General features: G+C 51.6%; 1 protein-coding gene and 1 non-coding gene across 4 annotated transcripts; one reads left to right on the forward strand and one right to left on the reverse strand.

The window, feature by feature from the left end:
- The first annotated feature begins 676 nt into the window (after positions 1-676).
- CACNA1F (calcium voltage-gated channel subunit alpha1 F) lies at positions 677-25,255 on the forward strand. 3 transcript variants are annotated; one of them, XM_044235803.1, is made up of 48 exons: positions 677-738; positions 2,312-2,329; positions 2,723-2,828; positions 3,058-3,197; positions 3,441-3,583; positions 3,672-3,824; positions 4,483-4,679; positions 4,789-4,892; positions 5,609-5,799; positions 6,046-6,138; positions 6,248-6,341; positions 6,511-6,537; positions 6,695-6,855; positions 7,783-8,008; positions 9,322-9,529; positions 9,632-9,752; positions 9,869-9,950; positions 10,883-10,928; positions 11,116-11,167; positions 11,981-12,143; positions 12,330-12,459; positions 12,670-12,729; positions 12,879-12,985; positions 13,077-13,164; positions 13,576-13,683; positions 13,756-13,808; positions 14,784-14,930; positions 15,738-15,939; positions 16,038-16,196; positions 16,975-17,085; positions 17,328-17,411; positions 18,237-18,257; positions 18,468-18,596; positions 18,946-19,011; positions 19,266-19,357; positions 19,817-19,976; positions 20,203-20,330; positions 20,628-20,724; positions 20,911-21,013; positions 21,279-21,380; positions 21,546-21,676; positions 21,922-22,050; positions 22,331-22,500; positions 23,431-23,556; positions 23,657-23,784; positions 23,912-24,021; positions 24,532-24,729; positions 25,025-25,255. In XM_044235803.1, the coding sequence occupies exons 1-48, from the start codon at positions 677-679 to the stop codon at positions 25,253-25,255; spliced, it is 5,757 nt and encodes a 1,918-aa protein (XP_044091738.1). The 3 variants fall into 3 exon arrangements, with proteins under 3 accessions (XP_044091738.1, XP_044091736.1, XP_044091737.1); XM_044235801.1 differs by having other exon boundaries at positions 677-701; positions 2,077-2,329; XM_044235802.1 differs by having other exon boundaries at positions 677-701; positions 2,077-2,329; positions 5,609-5,766.
- TRNAK-CUU lies at positions 5,203-5,275 on the reverse strand. The gene has a single exon. It is a non-coding gene; the product is annotated as a tRNA-Lys (tRNA).
- Positions 25,256-26,210: the final 955 nt, after the last annotated feature.

A 26,210-nucleotide genomic window follows, 5' to 3' on the forward strand; every position in this document is an offset into this window, starting at 1 on the left:
TTTCGGGATTTCATTTGGGACAGCCATTGAATCTCTAAATCACTTTGGGAAGAATTTGACATTTTCACAACATTGACTATTTCTTTTTTTTTTTAAGATTTTATTTATTTATTTGACAGAGAGAAATCACAAGTAGACAGAGAGGCAGGCAGAGAGAGAGAGAGGGAAGCAGGCTCCCTGCTGAGCAGAGAGCCCGATGCGGGACTCGATCCCAGGACCCTGAGATCATGACCTGAGCCGAAGGCAGCGGCTTAACCCACTGAGCCACCCAGGCGCCCAACATTGACTATTTCTATTAGTAAATTTAATATATCTCTCCATTTCCTTAGGTCCCCTTTAATCACTTGACAGTATTTGAAAATTTTTTCCCATGGAGATCTTACACATAAGTATATTATGTTAGGTCTATTTTTACACATTTCAAAGTTCAAATACTGTTGGGAAATGATATCATTTTTCTTATTTTAATTTCTGACTGGTATATATTTTATAAAAATATTTTTTAAAAATCGGTGCCTTTACTGTTGTCAGGCTGTAGCCCAAAAATGTCCCATCTTTGCTCCATTCACCCTCCCATCCAACCCGGCTACAGCCCCGCCCTGTGACCTTAATCTCTCTAAAGCTGGGAGAAGAGAGGGGGGCTGTGTGCAGATGGCTCTTCAACCTTGAAAGGAGGATGTCGGCGTCTGAAGGCGGGAAAGGTGAGAGCAGCCTTCCACCCCTGCAGACCCTTGGAGCAAGCCGAGGCTCTGCTCTACCCTCTGCCCCTCTGCCCCATCTACTGCCCAACAGGACCCCACCCCTGAAGAGTCACCAGGGGACCAGAACCACATCACCTTGTTTCCCTCCCCGACAGCACCAAACATAGCCTTAGTATCACCTGAACCCTGACGCTCAGTCTGACTCAGACCCTGCCCCTATGGCCTCCCAGCCCCATCCCCAGCTTTAGTTCACAACTGAATCCCAGCCCTAATCCTGGTCCCAACCTCCATCCTAGTGTCCACCCCAAGTCCAATTCCAAAGCCAGCCCCAAGCTTAATCCTAACGCAAACCTTACCAACCAGAGGGCAAACCCCTGTCAGGGTCTAAACCCCTGTAGATTCAGCCCTTAGTATGAGCTATAAATTCACCTAACCTCAACCCCAACATTGAGATATCAATATTGTTAGTGAGTAGGTTTCTGAGTCTCCAAAAAGTCTCCAAAAAGAGCACAGATCAATTTTAAAGAATAGAAAGAGAGAGAGAGAATGAACACATTTGATGGTGGTAGTAAGTCATTAAGTCTTACTACCTTGGAGTCAGAGATTGCATATGTTGGAATCCCAATTCGGCCACTTGGTCAAATCACTTCCCTTTTTACATCAATTTCCTTACCTGCAAAATGGGAATAATACTCTGTGCCAGACATTATTCTGAATGCTGAACTCACTTAATCTTCACAACGACTCTATAACATAGGTACTCTTATCACTCCATTACGCAGATAAGAAAATTGAAGCTCAGGGAGGTTGCACCATTTTCCCAAGGCTGCACACAGGTGCCAAGTTCAGACAGTTTGTTTCCTCCAACACTGGGGATCCTAACCAAGCCAACCTACTGCCCCTCAGAGGCTAGAACAAGGCCACAAGAATTGGGAATGACTTTAGCTGAAAACCCCAATGCCAAATTCAGATCCCATCCAAACTTAACTTTAACCCTAACCTTGATCCTCAGACACTCTACTCCTTCCTGTATTTAAACCCAATCCAAAATCCACCACTAGAATTTAACCCTAAATTTGCCTCTAGCTATAAACTTAATCCTACCCCATGCCAATTTAAACTCCGTATCAAGTCTAACAGCAAAGACTACTTTACTTGGAAATGTAATTTCACCTTCCTTTCTCTAAAAACTCTCTTTACCCCCAATCAATTACACCAACTCTTCCCTGCAATTCTTAACTCAGGCACCACCCCAGCTCTCCCTAATTTTACATGCTCTTCTCTCCTGCCCCCAGACACAGGGATGGGATCGGGAAGGAGGCAACCATGATTGCCCCAATACCCTCTCCCTCCCTGACTCGGTTTCTCCACACAGACACCACCCCAGAGCCCAGCCCAGCCAATGGGACAGGACCTGGTCCTGAATGGGGGCTGTGCCCTGGGCCTCCAGCATCGGGGGGTGAAGAAATCAGTGGGGCATCGGGCCTGGAGACCCCTAAGCGAAGGACTCAGCACAGTAAGCACAAGACGGTGGCAGTGGCCAGTGCTCAGCGGTCACCCCGGGCGCTCTTCTGCCTCACCCTGTCCAACCCCCTGCGGCGGTTCTGCATCAGCATTGTGGAGTGGAAGCATCCTGGAAGGCCGGGGCGGGGCTCAGGAGTGAGGTTTCACCAGGGTACCAAGAGTCAAGGTTTGGGTCAGGGCTGGGATGGAGGAAGGCTAAGGTCACTAGGGATCAAGAGTCAAGAACTGGATTAGAGGGTGAGTTGAGAAATGTGAAGGTCACTGAGGGGGGTGGGGGGGTAGGAGAGGAGTGTCAAGAGTCAAGGGCTAAATCAAAGCAAGAGTTGGGGATGGCTAAGATTTCTAGGGGGCTCAAAGTCAAAGCCTTGGTCAGGACAAGGGCTGGGATGTCAGGGCTGGATGCCTTGAGTTAAGCATCAGCATTGGATGGGGAGGGCTCCAAGGGAATGTGGGGAATCTGAGACCTATCTGCCTGGGTCCTTGACTGTCCACCTGAGGCCCTTTGACATCCTCATCCTGCTGACCATCTTTGCCAACTGTGTAGCCCTGGGGGTCTACATCCCCTTTCCAGAAGATGACTCCAACACGGCCAACCACAACCTGGTGAGGCTTGCCCCCCTGCCCCCGCCCCCGCCCCAAGCCAGATCCAGCCCCAGCAGAACCACACCACAACCCTTCAAGCCCCCATCTCCGCTCCTCGCTGACCCAGATGACCCTCTCCTATCCAGTCGAACCTTAGGTCTCCGATTATGCTTCCTTTCCGGCGGCCCCCCTCAAGCCCCACCCTCAAATAACCCCCACTCTCCCGCCCCGCCCCTGGCTCCAACCTCAGGAGCAAGTGGAATACGTATTCTTGGTGATTTTCACTGTGGAGACTGTGCTCAAGATCGTGGCCTATGGGCTGGTGCTCCATCCCAGTGCCTACATCCGCAATGGCTGGAACCTACTCGACTTCATCATCGTTGTGGTCGGGTGCGCGTCTGCAGGGGACACCACCTTAGCTCGACTTCCTACCCCAGGCCCAATGAATTCGGGGCCCAGGGGAAATGTCTGTTTCCGACTGCCCCCATTTGGCAGCCAGAATCAGGAATATCAACATATTTTAAACTTCTTCACATTTCCAGTCACGAGGACCTGTGTTTTTCCGAGAAGGGAGGGGTGGAGGGAGGTCCCGAGGCCTGCCGCAGGCCTTCTAATCCCGTGCTACCCCTTCAGGCTGTTCAGCGTGCTACTGGAGCAAGGCCCTGGTCGGCCAGGAGACACCCCGCACACAGGGGGAAAGCCGGGAGGCTTCGATGTGAAGGCGTTAAGGGCGTTTCGGGTGCTGAGGCCACTGAGGCTGGTATCTGGGGTGCCAAGTGAGTGGCACGCCCCCCAGGAGGTTGGAGGTGGGGGAGGGGCGCCGGAGTTGGGAGTTAGGCCAACCTCGCCCCTCTGTTCCCACAGGCCTGCACATAGTGCTTAATTCCATCATGAAGGCGCTGGTGCCCCTGCTGCACATCGCCCTGCTCGTGCTCTTTGTCATCATCATCTATGCCATCATTGGACTCGAGCTGTTCCTTGGACGCATGCACAAGACATGTTACTTCCTGGGATCTGGTCAGCCTTTCCACCCCTCTGGGGACAGGACACCACCACCACCACCGCCCAGCCCTTCCCTCCGCGGGTTTCTGGGCCACACCCTGTTCTCCGCGGGTTTCTGGGCCACACCCTGTGCTCAAATCCACAGGACTCCACCCCCAGTCTCAGGCTTCGCCTCTGGGATAACAAGCCCTACCCCTTTATTCAAGCTCCGCCCTCAATCCCGGACTACTGCAGCCCCTTGACTAATAGCTCCGCCCCATCACAAGACTCCACCTACAGGCCTAGACCTTTCCAGACGCTTGACTCCATCCTCCAGGACTGGCCCCAAATACTCATGCCCTTTATCCAGACTCCCGCCCAAGCCTTGCCCCCGCCCTTTTTCCAAGAGGCCCTTCCCAGTTCACAAGACTCCTCCCCCAGGCTCAGGGGTCACTGCTATTTACAAGATTCTACCATAAGTTTTACAGTTCTACCCCCCCAGATACCTGTGGTTGAGACTCACAACTTCCCTGTGGTTCTGAATCCTGATCTAGCAGAGTTGTGAGCTTACAGTTGCCCTTGATTTAGAAAAATCTCGACCCCTGAGTTGAACTTCTCAGGTGGACGGAGCTCCAGGGTAGCAGGGACTGTGGGTGGGCAGGCTTCAGAACCCAAAGCTCCCGTCTTCCCACAGACGTGGAAGCGGAGGAGGACCCGTCGCCCTGCGCATCTTCGGGATCCGGACGTGCGTGCACCCTGAACCAGACCGAGTGCCGCGGGCGCTGGGCAGGGCCCAACGGAGGCATCACCAACTTTGACAACTTCTTCTTTGCCATGCTGACCGTCTTCCAGTGCGTCACCATGGAAGGCTGGACAGACGTGCTCTACTGGGTGAGGTGGACGACAGGCACACAGTGCGAGACTGCACCTGCCTTTCCTCCCCAGGCTCAGGCAAGAGCGTCTTCATATACTGAGAGATGCATGTCCTCTCTCTCCCCAGATGCAGGATGCCATGGGGTATGAGCTTCCCTGGGTATATTTCGTGAGTCTCGTCATCTTTGGGTCCTTCTTCGTCCTCAACCTTGTACTTGGTGTCCTGAGCGGGTGAGGAGCCTAGACACCCGCCCCCATACTGCCCCTCAGCCCCAGTCCCATTTGTTCTGTTCCTAGAAAACTCCTAGGCATCCTTTCAGAACCCATCAGAAATACCACTTCATTCGATCAGTCAACATTGAGCAACTACTGGGTGCACTAGGAATAGAATAAAAGACAAAAATCTCTGTCTTCCTGGATATTACATTCTGGTGGGGAGAGAAAGATAATACCAATACACACAACAGATTGTGTATACGCACACCCACACACATGTATGTGGTGGGTTGTTGAAATTTTTTCTTATTTCCAATAGGCCCCATGCCCAATGTGGGGCTTGAACTCACAACCCTGAGATTAAGAGTCACATGCTTTACCAACTGAGCTAGCCAGGCGCCTCACATAGGTAGTGTTTTATATGGAATATGTGCTATGGAAAGAAAGGAAGGATAAGGATAGAAATGAGCAAATTGTGCAATTATAAATAGGGGCAATCAGGACAGAACTCCTTGAGAAGGTGACATCTGAGTAGAAATGTGAAAGAGATGAGGGAATGGGCCACATGGATATCTGAGGAAAAGGTGTCCCAAGGAAAGGGAACCGCTGATGCAAAGCTAGAATGTGTTTGACATATTCCGAGAACAGCAAGGAGGCCAGTGGGGCTGGAATGGTGAAGGCAAGGGAGCCAGAGTGGTTCCCTCACCTAGCTCTCCATCTTCCTCCCTCAGGGAGTTCTCCAAGGAGAGGGAGAAGGCCAAAGCACGAGGGGACTTCCAGAAGCTGCGGGAGAAGCAACAGTTGGAGGAGGACCTGCGAGGCTACCTGGACTGGATCATGCAGGCAGAGGACCTGGACATCGAAGACCCCTCAGCAGATGGCAATTTTGGTTCTATGGCTGAAGAGGGCCGGGCCGGCCACCGTAGGCAACCCCGTGGGGCCCATTCCCTGCTCCACGCATGCCTCAGATGTGGGCTACCCTCCTCAAATCCCACCCCAGCTGGCAACAACTCTAGGCCCAGCTCCCGGTTCCAGCCTAGGACACAGAACCAGACCCACACTTGAATACCCTGTACCCAGAACAAAGACTCCAAATAACACCCCACCACCACCATGGCCCTAACCCAACCTCAGGCCACGCTCCCCAACTGTCTTTCCCATCTGGCAGGGCCACAGCTGGCAGAGCTGACCACCAGGAGACGTGGACGTCTGCGCTGGTTTAGTCACTCTACCCGCTCTACCCACTCCACCAGCAGCCATGGTGAGGGTCCAGCCAGATGGGGGAGGGTGGGATGGGCAGACAGAGAAGCAAGCCAAGTTTGGAACCTGGGGTCTTCAAGTACAGACCTCTATTCTCACCCTTCCCACAGCCAGCCTCCCAGCCAGTGACACTGGTTCGATGACAGAGACCCCAGGCGATGAGGAAGAAGAGGAGGGGGCTTTGGCCAGTTGCACACGCTGCATGTAAGGGCCTCCAGCCCTTGACCCCTGGCCAGTCCAGAACCCAGTCCAGACCCTGACCCCATCCTTATTGGACCCTCTAACCTTGACTCCAGACCCTGAACTCCAACCCCAGCCACCGACTGCCCCTTAGTCCCTCATGACGCTCACATTCCATCTTCTTCTTTTCCAGAAACAAGATCATGAAAACTAGGGTTTGGTGAGTTGGGAAAATTATGGGATTTGGGGCCCCATGACTTTGTGTGAGCCCCACCTCCAAGTCCCCCATGACCACCGGGCTAGCCCACCCAAGTCCCCCAGGCCCTGCTTAGGTAGGTAATTTCAACCAGAGGACTCACCTTTCCCCTCCTCCCCAGCCGCCACCTCCGCCGAGCTAACCGGGGCCTTCGGGCACGCTGCCGGCGGGCTGTGAAGTCCACCGCCTGTTACTGGGCCGTGCTGGTGCTCGTCTTCCTCAATACGCTGACCATCGCCTCAGAGCACCACGGGCAACCCGTTTGGCTCACCCAGATCCAGGGTGCGCCCTCTCCCCAACCGCCAGACTACCAGCCCTCTTCCCCAACCCCCAATTCTCTCCACTCAAGAAACCCAAATCCAGGGCCTCTGGGGCTCCTCAGACCCCCAGACATTGCCTTCTTGCCCTAATAAATGCAGAAACCTTAACCTGTCCCATCGCACCTTGTAGCCAGCACTCCCAGAGCACTTGCTCTGGGCATCGAGCTCTGTTCTCAGCACTTTGCACGGACTAACTCAATTTTTCTTCACTAAAGCCTTATGTGAAGCAACTACTATGGCACACAGTACTGAGTGCCAAGGTACTGAAGAATTAAATGATTAATCCCAGGACTCAGCTAGTGAGTGGCAAACCCAGGCAGGTGGCTTGGGACTCCAGAATCTTAGCTCCACACTGTCTGGATGGGTTAACCCCTCTGTGTCTGTTTCCCCATCTACAAAAATGGGGTTAGTAATTGTATCCACTTCATGCAGGTGGTTGGAAGGATTAAGTGAGTTAAAGTGAAAAGTGCTTCGAACATGGCTTAGTCCACATAAAGCTAACATTTTAGAAGTGCTAGCTTTTACCGTTATTCATTTTATCTCAACGCCAACCTGAATACTGAACACACTTCTGACCCCAAGCCTCAAACCAGCCTCAATCCCAGCTAAAGCCCAGATTCTAACACTAGCTTCAAAATGGAGTTTTCTTGGACTCATAGAGGCTGATGGAGGCCCCCCCACCCTGATTCTTCTCCTCACCTCTCCAAGCCTTTCAAAACCTCACCACTCTGACCTACAGACTCACCCCAATCCCTAACCCTTGTCCTACCTGCCCCCAGCCTGTGTCTGGCCCGATAACAGCTACCCCAGATGGCCCCATGGCCCCCACCCCCCTACACATTACTGAGGAAATTGGCCAATCCAGTCACCTCTGCCCCTCTCCCCATAGAGTATGCCAACAAGGTGTTGCTCTGTCTATTTACGGTGGAGATGCTTCTCAAGTTGTATGGCCTGGGCCCCTCTGCCTATGTTTCTTCCTTCTTCAACCGCTTTGACTGCTTCGTGGTCTGTGGAGGCATCCTGGAGACCACCCTGGTAGAGGTGGGCACCATGCAACCCCTGGGCATCTCAGTGCTCCGATGTGTGCGCCTCCTCAGGATCTTTAAAGTCACTAGGTGCGTGGAGCAGGGGAGGACTGGGGCCCCAAGCACAGCCTGAACAGCTCCCTCCCCAGCTCCAGTGACTATCAGCCTTACCATTCATTTAACAAATATCCACTGATCACCTACTTGGTGCCAGGGCTAGGCCTAGTGAAACACTAGGCATCAAAGCAGACACAAGTTCCTGCCCTACAGAGATTATTTTGAGAGAGAAAAAGATCACAAGTTGGGGGAGGGGGCAGAGGGAGAGGGAAAAAGAAAATTTTAAGCAGCCTACACACCCAGCTCAGAGCCTGACCAGGGGCTTGATCTCACAATCCTGAGATCACGACCTGAGTGGAAATCAAGAATCAGATGCTTCACTGACTGAGCCACCCAGGTTCCTCTGGCCTCATGGAGATTAAAGTCCATTGGGGCGGGTGTCTACTCCATTTCCATTCCCTTCCTCAACCTCAACTCCAGCTCAAACATTATTCCGAGCCCCATCTCTGAACTCCCCTCCATACTCATCTGCAAACATTACACCATCTCTAACCCTAACCCCTACCCACTCATCATATGCAAGCTCATCCACAGCCCCAACACCCAGTCCCAAGGCCAGCTCCATCTCTAATCTCATCCCTAAATCACAGCCTATCCCCATCACTAACCACAACTCCCATGTCCCTAACTCCTAACCAGTAGCCTACCTCCAGCTGCAATCTCAGACCCAGACCCAATCTCACTCCTATCCCCTCTTCTATCCCAACCCTCAACCACAACCTTATCCCCAACTCAGTCATCTAAAACTCCAAATACTCTCTTAACCCCTAACCCCAACCCCATCCCCAGCTACAGTCCCTAACCCCAATCCCAGTCCCAGTCCCAACCTGAAACCCAATTCTAGCTTCACCTTCCATATAACCTCCATCCTAACTTCATCTCTCATTACACCCTCAACGCCAACACTAACCCCAAATTCAACCTTCTCCTCACATCTTATTTTCACATCAACCCAACTCCAAAGCTCATTTTATTTTGTTAAATATATTTTTTTATCTGAGAGAGAAACAGAGAGAGAGCGAGAGAGAGAGAGCACAAGTGGGGTGAGGGGAAGAGAGAGAAGCAGACACCCTGCTGAGCAGAGAGCCTGATGCGGGGTTTGATCCAGGACTCCAGGACCATGACCTGAGCCAAAGGCAGATGCCCAACCAACTGAGCCACCCAAACACCCTTCCAAAGCTCATTTTGACCTGACCCGCCCTTAACACATTGCAAGCTGGAGTCCTGCCCTGGGTCCTGACTCCCCACTGGACATGTCAACCCTGCCTCCCCCATCTCTGCTGCAGGCACTGGGCATCTCTGAGCAATTTGGTGGCATCCCTGCTCAATTCAATGAAATCCATTGCATCGTTGCTGCTTCTCCTCTTCCTCTTCATCATCATCTTCTCCCTGCTTGGCATGCAGCTCTTTGGGGGCAAATTCAACTTTGACCAGACCCACACCAAGCGAAGCACCTTCGATACCTTTCCCCAGGCCCTCCTCACTGTCTTTCAGGTGAGAGGTCTGGAGACCATGGGATGGGTGGGTTGAGTGGGAAGTAGGGAAAGCATAGGGTGGGAGGGTCTAAAGAGCTTCACAGTGAACTCTCACCCTCAGATCCTGACAGGTGAGGACTGGAATGCGGTCATGTATGATGGTATCATGGCCTATGGTGGCCCCTTCTTCCCAGGAATGCTGGTGTGTGTCTATTTTATTATCCTCTTCATCTGCGGCAACTGTATCCTTGGAGCCTTGGGGGGCTGGGTGCTGGTAAAATGTGGGGTAGCTAAGGGGATATGGGCAGTCCACAGGCAGGCTTCTTCTCCATCCTTTGTTAGCCTGAGCTCACCCCAGACATCCTTCTGAACGTGTTTCTTGCCATTGCTGTGGATAACCTGGCCAGCGGAGATACAGGGACCGTCAATGACAAGGGCAGGTGATGTCTGGCTCTGCCCCCAAGACAGTCTCTTCCTGAGATCCCTGACTGTATGTCTCCACACATACATCCCACACTACCAGAGATGCCTCGGTCACCCTGGTCACCCTGGGGTCACCCATATCCCCAGATCCAACCTGTCAGTCCTCATTCATTCAATGTGAATTCTTTGATCTCCCACTTTGTGTCAGGCCATGTTCTAGACACTGAGGAGATGACAGGGGTCAAGGTAGACAGAGTCCTTGCTTTCACAAAGATGACATTCTAGTTGGGGGAGGCAAGCAAAATACAAAGAAATGAATATATAACATAATTTAATTAAATATATGTTAATGTTATATAATGAAAAAAAAGAGTTTGGAAAAAAAGAATAGAGAGAAATGAAAGTTGCTATTTTGCTATAGGGTTAGACCCTATTTTGGTCAAGGAAGGCCTTTACACAGAGGTGACAGTTGAACAGACACCCAAATGAAGGGAGAGAGTGAGCCATGAAAATATCTGGGGGAAGAGTGCTTCAGACAAGGGGACAGTAAGTGCAAAGGTCCTGAGGTGCACATTCAGCACATTTAAGAAAACACCAAGGAAACCAGGGAGTCTGGAGTGAGGTGAGCAAGGAAAAGAGTGGTAGGAGGTGAGCTCAAATGGGGGGAAAGGGGGACCCCATTGGGGGCATTCTGGGCCATAGTGAGGACTTTGGTTTTTGCTCTGAGTGAGTGGGAGCTACAGGAGAGGTGTGAGCAGAGGAAGAATGTGCCAGACTTAAGATTTAATAGGATCCTTTTGGCTGCTGTGAAAAGAACAGACTGTGGGGATGAGGGCAGAAGCAGGGAGGTTCTATGGGACCTCAGAAAGGTCTGTTCTGATTGCATGGACCCCTTCAGCCTCGTCTATCTGCTGCAATCCTTAGCAATTGCTCCCCTTTTCTCTCACAGGGAGAAGAGCACTGAGGGGGCTCTCCCACAGGAAAATGGAGTGTTGGTGAGTTAGAAGCCTGGGCACTGTCTACGCCTCCCATTACCACCAATACCTGTCTATGTGTGTGTGTTTTAACCCCCATTTTCTGCCTGTGCATCTCTCCACTACTGTGTTCCTTCCATGCCTCCCCTAGGTCTAGGTTCTGTAGTGTCTCCCCCACCATCAGTGACCCCCATCTTTCTGTCCCCAGGTGCCTGGTGGGAAAAATGAGGAAGAGGAGGGCAGAAAGAATGAAGAAAGAGGCAAGTGGGCAGGGCCAAATGGAGGAGGTGTGGGACCTTAGAGATAGCACCGGGCAGACCTCTTGACCACCTAGATCCTCCTGTCTGAGGAGAAGACTTTTCTGAAATCATCTTGAAAGTGATGGGCTTGATCGGAAAGGATGACTACCTACTATTTACATCAACATGGATGGAACTGGAGGGTATTATTCTAAGTGAAATAAATCACTCAGAGAAAGACAATTATCATATGGTAGAACATAAGAAGTAGCACGGAAGATCATAAGGGAAGGGAAGGAAAACTAAGTGGGAAGAAATCAGAGAGGGAGATAAACCATAACAGATTATTGACTCTGTGAAACAAATTGAGGGTTGTGGAAGAGGAGGTGGGTGGGGGGATGAGGTAACTGGGTGATGGGCGTTAAGGAGGGCACATGATGGGATGAGCACTGGGTGTTACACGCAACAAATGCATCATTGAGCACTACATCAAAAACTAATAAACTGATAAAAGTAGTGGGCTTGGTGTGTGGCCAGCAGCATTTGAGATGCTGAGATTAATGAAGAGAAAGACTTTTGTTTTATTGCAGAACTTCTCAGAGCCCTTATTGTAAAATAGCATGTATTGGATGGCAAGGATGGTGATGCTCATACAACAGACATTTCCAGGCACTGTTCTAAGTTCTGGAGACCCAACTGAACAAAACAAACTAAAAGACCTTCTCTGAGGAGCTGACACATGGGAAGAATTTGCCGTGTGACAACCACTATTCTAGGGGCTTTACATACGTTTTCCAATGAATTGTCTGTCTTTTGGTCTTCTTCTGGTACCAGGCATGGAGGAAGAAGAGGAGGATGAGGAAGATGAGGAGGAAGAGGAAGAAGAGGAGGAAGGAGGTGCAGGGCATGTGGAACTTCTGCAGGAAGTTGTACCCAAGGAGAAGGTGATACCCATCCCTGAGGGCAGTGCCTTCTTCTGTCTCAGTCAAACTAACCCGTGAGTGCTGGGAATGGATGAGGGGCTGAGGCAGCAGGGGCTGGGGCAGGTGGAGGGCCAGGGACCAGCCAAGGCTCTGGCAGGGTGTGCAGCCCAATGCAAAAGATGCTGAGCTGTCTCCCTTGGGCTCTCCCAATCAACTCTGCGGTTCTGGGTTCTCACCGCAGCCTATTCCCCACTCCCCAGGCTGAGGAAGGCCTGCCACACCCTCATTCACCATCATATCTTCACCAACCTTATCCTGGTGTTCATCATCCTCAGCAGTGTGTCCCTGGCCGCTGAGGACCCCATCCGAGCTCACTCCTTCCGCAACCATGTGAGCCATTGGCTGGGGGCTGGGGGAACACTCCCAGGGGTGTCATACTGGGCATAAGAAGAAGGACAGAAAAAGAGAGGGAGGGAAGGGGAGGAGGAGGGAGAGACAGCAAAGCTTACAGGAAGCACGTGCACACACACACATATACACATACCCCTAGGATTTTGCTAAGCCATGACTCAGTGGCTTCCCCTATTTCTCTACTCCCAGATTCTGGGGTACTTTGATTATGCTTTCACCTCCATTTTCACCGTGGAGATTCTATTAAAGGTAATGAATAGGCCCCCAGTCTTAACCCCAGTTGCCCCAAACCATCCTGTACCCACCCCCACAGCCCACCTCTCCCATTTCCATGCCCTCCTCCCCTCTCTATACCCACACCCAAAGTCTACCCTGATGTCCTCCTCCCCTTCCCGCAGATGACAGTGTTTGGGGCCTTCCTGCACCGAGGTTCCTTCTGCCGTAGCTGGTTCAATCTGTTGGATCTACTGGTGGTCAGCGTGTCCCTCATCTCCTTTGGCATCCAGTGAGTGACCCTCTGCATCCCCTGCCCACTCCATTCCTCCCAGAGCAGAGGCCAAACCTGGGCCAGGGCCTGAAGACTGACCCTTCCCCAGCTCCAGTGCCATCTCAGTGGTGAAGATCCTGAGGGTACTCCGAGTACTGAGGCCTCTCCGAGCCATCAACAGGGCCAAGGGACTCAAGGTAACCCAGCCCCACCCAAACCCACAGGACCCTTGTCCTGCCCCACTCCTAGGGCCCCAATCTCCAATCAGACTGACTATTTGCACAGACGCCTAACCACACAGCCTGGACCCAACATGTAAACCACACCCCAGACCACTGATCATGTGGCCTGACCAATATTCCTTACAAGTAACTAACAATTCCTCCCATGGCCACATTTCTCTGACCCAAGTTCCTGAAATGTGGCCCCATATCCCTTCCTGGTAAATACTTATTCCTAGTCAGTGCCCACATGGCCCTGACCACATATCCCTGGTCCATGACCAGGCGTCCCCAGCCTGAGTCCCTGAGCCCCATCTACTCCCAGAATCCCTCCCCCCGGCTGCTGTGGCCTGTAGTCTTGTGAACCATCTGTGTGGGTGCCTGCAGCACGTGGTGCAGTGTGTGTTCGTGGCTATCCGAACCATTGGGAACATCATGATTGTGACTACGCTCCTGCAATTCATGTTCGCCTGCATTGGCGTGCAGCTCTTCAAGGTAAGAGGAAACACTGGAAGGTCAAGGTGGGGATCAAGGGGTAAACCTGCCTGACAAGTATCCTCCCTACAGGGGAAATTCTACAGTTGCACTGATGAAGCCAAACACACCCCCCAAGAGTGCAAGTGAGTGCCCTAAACCCTGCCCTTGGTGGAGCTTGGGGCCCCTCCCAAAGGCTAAAGAGGCCCCTAGATCTCACCCAGGCCCCTGGAACCCTTGGAGCTTCCTCCCAAGAACTGCAGAAACTCCCTCAGTTTTTATCAAGTCCCCCCAAGCTCCCCCAATTCCCCACAATACACCCCCAGAACTTTCCCAAGAGCTGCAAAGGCCCTCAGGTCTTGCCAAGTCCTAAAAGACCCTCAATACCTCCCCCAAACCCCTCTTCTCATTCTCCAGAGTTACCTACATTCTACTATGGACCCCCCAGAAATCCCCAAACACTCCCCTCACCCATGGCCACTGTCACAAAGTCCCAGGCTTCCATCTTGAGATTCCTGTAGAGGGTGGTGATTAAAAGCATGTGCTTTGAAGTCAAGCATTCCTTGTTCAAATTCATCTCATGAGACTTGGGGGTACATTTCTTAACCTTGCTGAGTCCCATTTTCCTTAACTGAAAAATGGGGATGAAAACAATGCAGATCTCACAGGTTTCTGTAAGGAGTAAATGAGTTACTACAAGGAGAGTGTATTACAACGTAAAGTTTCTACATGTAAAGCCGAGCACAGGGCCTGACATATCCTTCACGCTGAGAAATGTTGATTATTAGTATTTTTTTTTCCTGGGAGATGACAATGATGATAATGGAGATGACAGTTAACATATATGGTACCAACTATATGCGAGATACTATTCTCATTGAATGACTTGATTAATCCTTGTATCAGGCCAGGAAATATGTTGTTAGTATTCTTATTTTACAGATGAGGAAAACTGAAGCACAGAGAGGTTAAACGCCTAAGATCACCCAGCCAGTAAATGCAGGGGGGTAGGATTTGAACTCAAGTTATCCAGCCTCACCACTCCATGCTGGAGACACCAGGCCCCTTTCCCCAGCTCTCCACCCCTGCTCACCCACCCACCCTGTCTGCAACATCCACAGGGGCTCCTTCCTGGTCTACCCTGATGGAGATGTATCACGACCACTGGTCCGGGAGCGGCTCTGGGTCAACAGTGATTTCAACTTTGACAATGTCCTCTCAGCCATGATGGCCTTATTCACTGTCTCTACCTTCGAAGGCTGGCCTGCGTAAGGAGCAGGGCTCCAGGGATGGGCAGGGAAGGAGGGAAGGAGTCTATAGAATGGGATCTCCTTGGGGATGGGTGGAAAGGTATCTTGGGATGTGATAAAGGTCTCTTGAGACTGGATAGGGTTTTCTGAGGACTGGTGAGCATATCAGAGGACTGAGTGGGGGTCATCCAGAAGTTTGCTGGGGGTGCTTTGGGGACTGGGTATGGGGGTGTCTCCAGAAAGGCTAGAGGTCTCTGAGGAAGTCTAGAAAGGACTGGGTAGGATTTAAGGGGGACCAGGTAGGGGTCTGGAGGAAGGCACTGGGGGGAGGTCTCAGAGAGATGGAGCTAGATATTCAGTGGTTTTCAGAGAGCTGTGTAAGTCTTTGGGGTTCTAGTTGAAGATCTTTGGGAAGATGGTGCAAGGAATTCAAGCTGATGGGACCGGATTTAGAGATCTTCAGGAGCTTGTGGGGGAGTTCCGGGGAAGTGAGTGGGGATCTGAGGTGAATGAAGAAGTGAATTTAGTGGTCCATGGGAACTTAAGGGATTTGGGGGTCTTGAAGGACTGGGGTGGAGACTTTCTCTAGAGGGTTGTATGGGGACCACTGGATCTCAGGAGGGCTGAGACAAGGGATTTAGGGGTCTTTGAAGCCAGCTGGTGTTGCTTGGGGTATGCATGGAGGTCCCAGGTGGCTAAGTCAGGGAATTTGGGGTCTTTGGGGCGCCAAGCAGTAGATTCTATAACACTGTTATAAGGTGTCTGGGGACAGGTCTCAGGGGACTGGGATATCCCCTCACCCATTCCCACTGGTTCCCTCCCCAGTCTACTATACAAGGCCATCGATGCAAATGCAGAGGACAAGGGTCCTATCTATAATTACCATGTGGAGATCTCAGTGTTCTTCATTGTCTACATCATCATCATTGCATTCTTCATGATGAACATCTTTGTGGGCTTTGTCATCATCACCTTCCGTGCCCAGGGCGAGCAGGAATACCAAAACTGTGAGCTGGACAAGAACCAGGTGACCTCTAACCCCTCACCTTATGGCCTCCAACCCCTCCCCACCACCCTCTTGCCTTGGGATCCCACTGCTCACTCATGCCCTGCATCCGTATGCAGCGCCAGTGTGTGGAGTACGCCCTCAAGGCCCAGCCACTCCGCCGCTACATCCCCAAGAACCCACATCAGTATCGTGTGTGGGCCACTGTGAACTCTGCTGCCTTCGAGTACCTCATGTTCCTGCTCATCCTGCTCAACACGGTTGCTCTAGCCATGCAGGTCTGAGCTCCCCACCCTGAACCCTGCCAGACACATGACCCTATTCTGTCCACACAATCCCTTGGGAACCATTAGGAATGCTTTAGGCTGCAAGCAACCAAATCCCCAACTGAAAGAGACTTAAGTTATAAAAATATTTGCCACATTTCTTCAAATCTAAGGCCAATAATTGGAAGTTGCATCCTGACTTAAGAGATATAAGAATGTGGTGGAAATGCATATGGCCACTGTAAGTTGCTATTGATTGTGAAATGCACCCCATTTTCAAAGATTCTAAATGTGAAAAGATGTGCATATTGGAGTCAACAAAATATGGTAGGCTGTTTGATAATTGTTCATCAGGTATCCAGTGTCTTTCTCTTCCTCCATTCTTAACAAGTTGGCTTTCATTCTCATGATTGTTGCTTCATGGTCACAAGATAACTGCCATGGCTCCAGGCATCAAAACCACATTCAAGGCAGGAAAAAGGACGGAAGACTGCACCCAAGGGCTCTTCTCATTTGAGCCTTTTATTGGAAAGCAAAAATAGTTTTCACAGAAGCTGCCCAGCTAGCAGAAGACTTCTGTTTCTGTCTCATTAGTCAGAAGTAGCTGCAAGGAAATCAAGACTGGGCTTTCCAATATCTATATTGGGATACCGACAGTTTGAGGAGTTCAGCCAAAGCTTAGTTCTATCACATCTCCAGACTCACCTCAGTCCAAGCCAGAAAATATTTGGTTGTGGGTGGAGAGGTCTCTGCCTCAGGCTCCGTCCTCACACTTGGCTTTCTCTCCCAGCACTATGAACAGACTGCTCCTTTTAACTATGCCATGGACATCCTCAACATGGTCTTCACTGGCCTCTTCACTGTTGAGATGGTGCTCAAAATCATCGCCTTCAAACCCAAGGTGCCCCCCCAAGCCCTAGACTCACCTGCAGTGGGTGAATTCCTTGGGGTGGCACTCATTGCAGAGCTCTTGCGGGGGGCAGCAACCAAGGGCTCATAGATCAAGGAGTGAGAGGGATCCAGATGAAGGCCTATCGTGTAGTCCAAGCTGGGCCCTGCCTCCATAATATCACCTACCACTGGACCCCTATACTAACTTGCTAGCTCTGAGAAGACAAGACTCTGCTTTTTTCCTGCCTACAGCATTACTTTACCGATGCCTGGAACACATTTGATGCTCTTATTGTGGTGGGCAGCATAGTGGACATTGCCGTCACTGAAGTCAACGTAAGGACTGGCCTTTCCACAAACCCAGCCTTCCCCCACCTCAACCCCAGGGCCTCTCAACTTACCTCCACCCTAATCTTGAAGACTCAGTGCTCCTCATTCCAGCTCCATGTCTCTTGAATCCCTGTTTAGCCAAAGCCCCCCCTACCAGCTCCCTTATTCCATTTATTTCCTTATTTTATGTCCCTTATTCCATTCCATTCAATTCCATCTGCTATCTCCTAAAACGACTCTCCTGTTATTTCTATTATTTCCTTCATTGCCTCTACATCCACCTCCATTGACTCCATCATCTCCACCAATTCCTGCTTTGGCTCCATCGTTTCTTCTGACTACTTCATTGGCTGAATTTCCTCCAACAACTCCACTGTCTCCAACACTGGGTATTTCACGGCTCTGTCATCATCACTGACTGTACGATGGGCTCCATCATCTCCTCCATTGGGTACTACTTGGCTCTATCACCTCTATTGACAATGCTGCTGGTTCCATGTCTCCATCACTGTCTCCTCCATTGGGTCCTCCATTGGTTCTCTAATCTCCATCATCTCCATGAAACCACTGGCGTCATCATTTCCTCCATTGGCTCCACTGGCTCTCCACCATCATTTCCCGTACCCTCTCATTTCCCTTCCACCCTCACTGCCAACTCTTCCCACAACCATCTTGATCCACTACCATATAACCTTCTCCATCATCCTTTGAATAATGACTTTACCATCCATTATCCCCTATATCTGCTACATTGTTTCTCCCTTTGTTCATTTGGGCCTGCGATCTCATCCTCTCCTCTGTCACCTCTGTCTTGGCCATTTCTCCCTTCAGAATGGTGGCCACCTTGGCGAGGTAGCCCCCACCTCACAGCAGGGACTCTATGCTTCTTTCCACACCTACCCTCCCTTCCTTTCTTCCTAAGAGTCCTTAGAAATGCTCCCTGACTATATCCTGGGGCCTGAGTTCTGAGAGACTTGGGGGCTGGGAGGGCCAAAGCATGAGACAGGGAGGTGGCTGGGGCAAATGTAGACTCATCATACCTACCTACACCCCCAACCTCAGAGCTCTGAGGACAGTTCCCGCATTTCTATCACTTTCTTCCGCCTCTTCCGAGTCATGCGGCTAGTCAAGCTTCTCAGTAAAGGTGAAGGAATCCGCACATTGCTCTGGACATTCATCAAGTCCTTCCAGGTAACTCCCCGTCCCTTTGACCACCCCTCACCCTCATCTCACACTTCTCAGCCTGTCCTTTTACCACCCCAAGAACTACATTTCCCAGTGTGCCATACCCATCTGTAATTTACCATTTCTGGTTTTCTCTGTTTTTCTAGGCCTCCCAATTCCCAACATGCCTTGGTCTCACTGACCTTATTCTATTGTATTTAATACTGTGTCCACATTTGGGACACATTGATAGTCATGGGCACTTTGGGAATGGGACACATCTCTTGGTAGGCCCAGGCTTGAGGGAGCAGTGCATTCTGGGGCTTATAGTTCTCTGCCTGGACCTGAATATCTACCCTCCTCCCCAATCCCATAGGCCTTGCCCTATGTGGCTCTTCTCATCGCAATGATATTCTTCATTTATGCAGTCATTGGGATGCAGGCAAGTGGGGAACCCAGGGAGCATCCCTTAGGCACTATGGGTAGGAATTCACCCACAGTGGGGGTGGTGGGTTGAAAGACAAGCTGGATGACACTGAGTCAGTCCACACATCTGTGAAATGGGATCAGCAGTGCCTACACATCTGTGAGACTCTTTTGATCTAGTACTCTTTTGAGTACTGGAAGGTATGAAATGGGTGACAACCTGTAGGGGCATGGGTTTTCCACTCTGACACATGCCCTGTGCACCCACAGATGTTTGGCAAGGTGGCTCTTCAGGATGGCACACAGATCAACCGAAACAACAATTTCCAGACCTTTCCACAGGCCGTGCTGCTTTTGTTCAGGTGACATCCATGCCTCCTCCACTGCCATCTTGGTCCCCAGCATGTCCTTGGGTGCCCACACACCCTGTCTGGGCTCCAGACTGTCTGAGCTGTGGAAATAACAGGGCAGCATGGGGATTCATTTTGCCTGAGACCTTTTATGGCTGTGATCTGAAGAGTCTTGTGTAATAATCTAGCCTTGACCATTCTTTTTCTGGCTGTAAGGTGTATCCACTTCTTAGGCCTCAGTGCCCCATCAGTAGCATCGGGATCAACATGGGGATACCTGATGAACATGACTGTCATCATCATGGCCACACCAGCTTTTAAAATATTGAAATGCTTTATGGAATTTTATCTGTGCCAGATATAACCCCTGGCATGAAGTGGGTCATCTTCTTACCTTCCAGTCCCCTACAGTGCCACTTGTGATGATTTCATAGCCTCCCCTCCAAAATGGCCCCACTGTATGACCTCCAGGTGCGCCACTGGTGAGGCATGGCAGGAGATAATGCTTGCCAGCCTTCCCGGGAGTCGGTGTGACCCTGAGTCTGATGTCAGCCCTGGCGAGGAGTTTACCTGTGGTAGCAATTTTGCCATCGCCTATTTTATTAGCTTCTTCATGCTCTGCGCCTTCCTGGTGAGGACTGTTTCCCCACAACCACCACCACTGCCATGGGGGCTGGCCCTGAAAGGTTTGGGGACAAGGTGGGGAGCCCAGATCTTCAGAGGGGGTGAAAGGGCTGGTCTGATAAGATCAACCAGGGACTAGTGACCCAGTAACCATAAGTTTACCTCAGCGTCCCACCAACCCCCCACACCCAGCTTAGCCCTTCACCTAACCCTCACTGTTCACTGGCCCACAGATCATAAATCTCTTTGTGGCTGTCATCATGGATAACTTTGATTATCTAACCAGAGACTGGTCCATCTTGGGCCCCCATCACCTTGATGAATTCAAGAGGATCTGGTCTGAATATGACCCTGGAGCCAAGTATGGTCTATAACCACATAACTGGGATTGCAGGGGACAGTGCCCTGTCCCACCTAGTCCCCCAGCCCCAGAACCTCTGACCTGTTATCCATTACCCATTACCTAGTCAATAGATGCCCCAAGGTTCCCACTGCCTCTGTCCTCTGCCTTCCCCAACTGCCCTCAGATTCTTCCCTGGCAAGCTCTGGGTTGTTGGGGGTGGGGGAAGTTGGTAGAGATGAGCTGGTGGAATCTTCAGAAAGAGATAGAGGTATCTCCAATCCAGCGGTGCCCCCCACCCACCCCAACTTGTCCCAGGGGCCGCATCAAGCACCTAGATGTGGTTGCTCTGCTGAGACGCATCCAGCCCCCCTTGGGATTTGGGAAGCTGTGCCCACACCGAGTGGCCTGCAAGGTCTGTGCACCTGCCCACCCCCCCACCTCTGAAAGGGCTGTCCACCCACCGCAGGGGTGGGGAGGGACCCTGTCTTGGGTGGGGAGGGTGTGTTTGGTTTTATCTTCAAAGGTTTCTGCCCCTGGGTATCCAATGCCTTCATCCCTGGCATTTGATTAAAGTGGGTTCCATGTCCCTGGTGTGTAGAGACTTGTGGCGATGAACATGCCCCTCAACTCAGATGGGACAGTGACATTCAATGCCACACTCTTTGCCCTGGTTCGGACATCCTTGAAGATCAAGACAGAAGGTGCATGGGAGGGATGGGGAAGAGGCAGGAGCAGGAGGGCCTCTGGGGGAGGTGCAGGGATCAATCTCATTGAGTGATGGGCCTGGCTCCTGGCTCAGAACCTCAAAATAAGTGACTATGGCTCCTCCTGCCCTGCTTTACCACCTGTTCAATGGGGGTGGTGTGTGACTGCGGTAGAAGCTTGTGAAGCCCCTTCCAACAGGGAAGGAGTGGCTGCGAAGGGCTCCTCCTATTGGCTCATGCCCCATATTCTCTCCTGATGCAGGGAACCTGGAACAAGCCAATCAGGAGCTGCGGATTGTCATCAAAAAGATCTGGAAGCGGATAAAGCAGAAGCTGCTAGATGAGGTCATCCCCCCTCCTGACGGTGAGCTAGCTCCACCCCAATTCCATGAGCCCACCCAAATGTCAAATGATTACTCACCATCGCGAAACTAGCATTGGATGGGGGTGGGGGCCAAAGGGAGTCTATGCTGTGGGTAGGGGAACAGAGGACCCGTGTGTGACCTTGCCTCTTCTCCCTTGCCCCCAGAGGATGAGGTCACCGTGGGCAAATTCTACGCCACATTTCTGATCCAGGACTATTTCCGCAAATTCAGGCGGAGGAAAGAAAAGGGGCTACTAGGGAGTGAGGCCCCCTCAAGTACCTCCTCTGCCCTTCAGGTCTTCAGAGAGGGGACTGGGTGGGGTGGGGTATGTGGGAGCACCATGGCTGAGGCTGCCTGCCCTCTTGGTCTTGTGGAACCCATGTCACAGACAAGGAAACAGAGGTCCCAGGACTTACAGAGGGTCAGGGGTGGCTGAGGGACCCCTTACCCCACCCCACACTCCTGCATGGGAAGCAGGCTCATGAATGGGGGAGTTTAGACCCTGAGCTACCTTGCTTCCCTATGTTTCTACCCTCACAGGCTGGTCTGAGGAGCCTACAGGACTTGGGTCCTGAGATCAGGCAGGCCCTCACCTGTGACACAGATGAGGAGGAAGAGGGACAGGAGAGAGAGGAGGAGGAAGATGAGAAGAACCCGGAAATTTATAAAGTGAGGGCAAGTTTTCACTCCTCTAGGGAATTTGATTGTAAAAAACACTCCCTTAATTCCTTATGTAATTTGGACACAGCCTTTGGGGACGAGGCCCCCTGAGAAGACTCCCTACAACAGGCAAACGTTTATTTGATACCTAACATCCCCTGTTGGAAGGTGAAACCCAGATTTAACCCTTAGGGAGGTCACTGGGAATAAACTTCAAGTGACTTGTGTCACTGACCAAGTGACTTAGATGTAACGTGAATGGCAACATTCAATCCTGTGACTTCCACAGGCCCCGATGGGCTCCCAGCCCCCATCTCGCCGGAGCTCCATGATTTCTGTGTCTCTACCTGTTGGGGACAGACCTCCAGATTCACTCTCCCTTGGACCCAGTGATGACGATGGGGGGGCTCCCAATTCCAGACAGCCCAGTGGACCCCAGGCTGGATCCCATGGCCACAGGTATGGTCAAGGGTCTGGTGGGATGTTGTAAGGGAAGGCAGGGATAGCCACTACATGGGGGCAACTCAGGAGCAAGGGGGCCTTTGAATGGAAATTTAGGACAGATGGAAGGGATTTAAGGGCTCAGATGGGAACAGAGGGTAATAAGAGATTCATAAAAGAAAGGCAATGCAAAAGTTTGATACAAAAAGCACGTAACATGGAACTAAGTGAGTTTAAGTTCAAATCCTGGTTCTGCCATTTGCTAAGTGATCTTGGGCTAGTCACTTAGTTTTCATGGTCCTCAATCTTGTCACCTGTAAAAGGTGGATGATAACAGCACTTACCTCCCAGAAATAATGAAAGAACATAATGAAGTCACACCTAGCTTTTATAGCCTCCTCCTCACCTCCCCCAACACACTCCCAGTTCCTGTGTTGAAGGTGTCTCTTCAACAGGCCAACTTTGATTTTTTTTTAAATGTTGGGTCCTTCCCATGAGAAACATCTATTAAAAGAAAAGCCCACATTCATTTTAAGATGATGGCAGGTTGGGACGCCTGGGTGGCTCAGTCAGTTAAGCATCCAACTCTTGATCTGTGTTCAGATCATGATCTTGGGGTCACAAGATACAGCCCCAACTGGGGCTCTGCACTCAGCATGGAATCTGCTTGGGATTCTCTCTCTCCCTCTCCCACTGCTCCTCTTCCAGTCTCTCTCTCTCTCTCTCTTGCTCTCATATAAATAAATAAATAAATAAATAAAATAAAATGATGACAGGTTAATTTTATGTTATGTGAGTTTTCCCAATTGGAAAAAAAAACCTAAAAGCCCAGTGTTTCTGTAGGGAATGGAGCATGGAACAAGAAGGAACCAGGAGCCCAGGGCCACATACTAGGAGGATTGTGGTTGGAGGGGATCTGGTTTGTCTAACTTGCTTCACTTTCCCCAGGAGAAGCTCTGGAGGCTTTATTTTCACCATTCCAGAAGAAGGAAGTTCTCAGCTCAAAGGAAATGAAGAGCGGGAGAATCAGGACAAGGAAGAGGAAGTCCCCACCAAGGACTCTGGCCACGACATGTAGGACGACCCCATGAGTCGATGCAGGAGGGCAGGACTAATGGGACCTCACTGCCCATGCGCAGGCCTGAGCTCATCCTCAGCCCTCTCTCCCGCTCAGGCTCTCCTACCTAAACGAGCAGGCAGGGACTCCTCCACGCCCCATCATTTTGCCACCCCACAGACCCCAGAGATACCTGGACGGGCACAACGTACCACGCCGCCGTCTGCTGCCCCCCACACCTGCAGGTGAGAGCAGGCATGGATCCTAGTCCCCCTACCAAGAGCCAGCAGGGCAGAGGGCTGGGGTGGGTGGCACTGACATTCTTCTTTGCTCCCCCGCCCTTTCCCACGCTGTGCCTCCCCCCACCCCCAGCTCGGAAGCCTTCCTTCACTATCCAGTGTCTGAGGCGCCAGGGTGGTTGTGAAGATTTACCCATCCCAGGCACCTATCATCGTGGGCTACCCCTCACCAGCAGGGCACAGGTGAGGTGGGGAATGGGGTACTGAGGTCTGGAGGGGTAGAGTTAGCCTAGGCTGAATTTATCAAACACACCACATGTCTTCTGAAGAATGAGGCACATATGAATTCACAAAAGCAAAAAAAGGGTTGGGGGAAGCAACCCTCTCAGGACCCCTCACTCTTTGGGAGCTCAATAAGCTTTGCTGCCCACCCCCCAAAAAAAAAAGAATTCACAAAAGCCTCACTGTACCTGTGAGATAGGTACTGTTGTTAGTCCTAGTTTACAGATGAGGAAACTGAGGCCCGGAGAGGCTTACCCAAGATCACACAGCCAGTAAGTGGCAGAGCTCAGATTTATACCCAGGTCTTTTATGCTCCTGAATAAACTCAAGTCTGGTTTATTCGTATTCAGTTTGCCTCCAGTTGTGCTTGGGGAGTGGTGGGCAGTGATAAGAGGTAGGTACAGGGGTGAGTCCTAGATCCTCATATCCCACCCATCAGTCCTGAGCCCCCTGATGTTTATTCTGGTCCAGGGCTCCTGGGCAACCCCTCCGCAACGGAGTCGGCTCCTCTATGCCCCACTCTTGTTGGTGGAGGAGGGCGCAGCAGGGGAGGGATACCTCCACAAATCCAGTGGTCCGCTGCGCACCTTCACCTGTCTGCCCGTGCCTGGAACCCACTCAGACTCCAGCCATGGCAAGAGGGGCAGTGCTGACAGCCTGGTGGAGGCTGTGAGTAGAGAAGGGACCTGGGCAAGGGGGATGGGGGAAAAGGGGAGGAAGTGGGAGCTTGGGAAGGAGGGAAGAGGGCATCCCCCCCAACCCCCGGTCTCTGCACTGTGTGTGTGATTATCTATCCCTTTGCTCTGCAACTTCTGCTTAGCATGATGTATGCACGACTGTCCCCAGTGACTTCCCTGCACACTTTCACGGATGATGCATCATCTACCTACACTGACCCTCTGTGCACATTGCTTTGATTCCATGTTGGGCCCTCTGCTGACTCTGATCCCATCTGTGCCCCCAGGTGCTCATCTCCGAGGGCCTGGGCCTCTTCGCCCGAGACCCACGCTTTGTGGCCCTGGCCAAGCAGGAGATTGCAGATGCCTGTCGCCTGACACTGGACGAGATGGACAGTGCTGCCAGTGACCTGCTGGCACAGGGGACCAGCTCACTGTATAGTGATGAGGAATCTATCCTCTCTCGCTTCGATGAGGAGGACCTTGGAGACGAAATGGCCTGTGTCCATGCCCTCTGAATTCCCACCCCTCCTCCCCTGCTCAATAAACCTGCTCTCCCTTCCCCAAAGGAAGACAGGCATGGACCACAGCCCTGGATTTCGGTATCTTTGCACTGGGGGTCTGGGGCTGCCCAGCGCCCCCCAGGCATCCATCCCCTGCTTCAGCCCTGAGCCACTGCCCACACACGAATATTTCCAGAAACCAGGACAGCCAGGCCTGATTATTCAGCGTTAGGGAAGGAGGGAGGAGGAGGAGGAAGAAACAGCAGCCAAAAAAAGCTGGAGACAGAGTGGAGGTGGTGGGGGAGGGGAAGGGGACCGGACAGAGATGGAGGAAGGAGGAGAGAGGATGTGTGGAGGCTTGGATGAGGAGTGGGCGAAAGTCAAAGATTCCACAAGGGGCCAGTCAGGTCAGCCTGAGGAAGAACAGATGGGATGAAATGGATAAGAATACTCAGAGTAGAGTCCTGCCAGTAGAAAGGCCTGGAAGTTGGATTTAGCCTGGTATGTAATACGTCAGGCAGAGGGGTCCTCTGACAGCATCAGGAATTTCTGGGAAGCTAAATTGGGATTACCCTGTCTCCTGCTTTCTACCTTCTGCCTAAGAAAGAGAAAATCTAAGTCCGTTGACAGAAGACATGGGTGACAGCAAAGGGTGACGCCTTCAGCCTGCGGGAACCCACTCAGGGCCCACCTGGTTTTCCTGAGACCACCTAAGAGTACCCCACTGTCCCGCACAGATCCCAGCGCTCCTCTTTCTGCTTCTTGCCCTGCCTGTAGTCATCAACCAGCCTTTGGGGGTCTCATTAATCAAGTGAAGTTTTATCAGGCATTTACTTTATGCCAGGCACTGTTCTGGGTTTCCCTCAGGCCAAACTGAGCTGGCTTAGACAAGCCACGGGACTTGTCCAAGGTGGCATTCAGCCCCACTCTGAAGGAATCAGAGGCAGTGCTGGGAAATGTCCTGGATGGG

This window comes from Neovison vison, chromosome X, assembly GCF_020171115.1.
Source record: "Neovison vison isolate M4711 chromosome X, ASM_NN_V1, whole genome shotgun sequence".
NCBI lineage: Eukaryota > Metazoa > Chordata > Mammalia > Carnivora > Mustelidae > Neogale > Neogale vison.

Bases quoted from the DNA above. Each gene is read 5' to 3' on its own strand.
- CACNA1F (XM_044235801.1), top strand. From the start codon at position 677: ATGTCGGCGTCTGAAGGCGGGAAAG. The intron at 2,330-2,722 runs GCATCCTGGAAG...TGTCCACCTGAG, and splicing joins ATCAGCATTGTGGAGTGGAA to GCCCTTTGACATCCTCATCC. The intron at 3,198-3,440 runs GTGCGCGTCTGC...CTACCCCTTCAG, and splicing joins TTCATCATCGTTGTGGTCGG to GCTGTTCAGCGTGCTACTGG.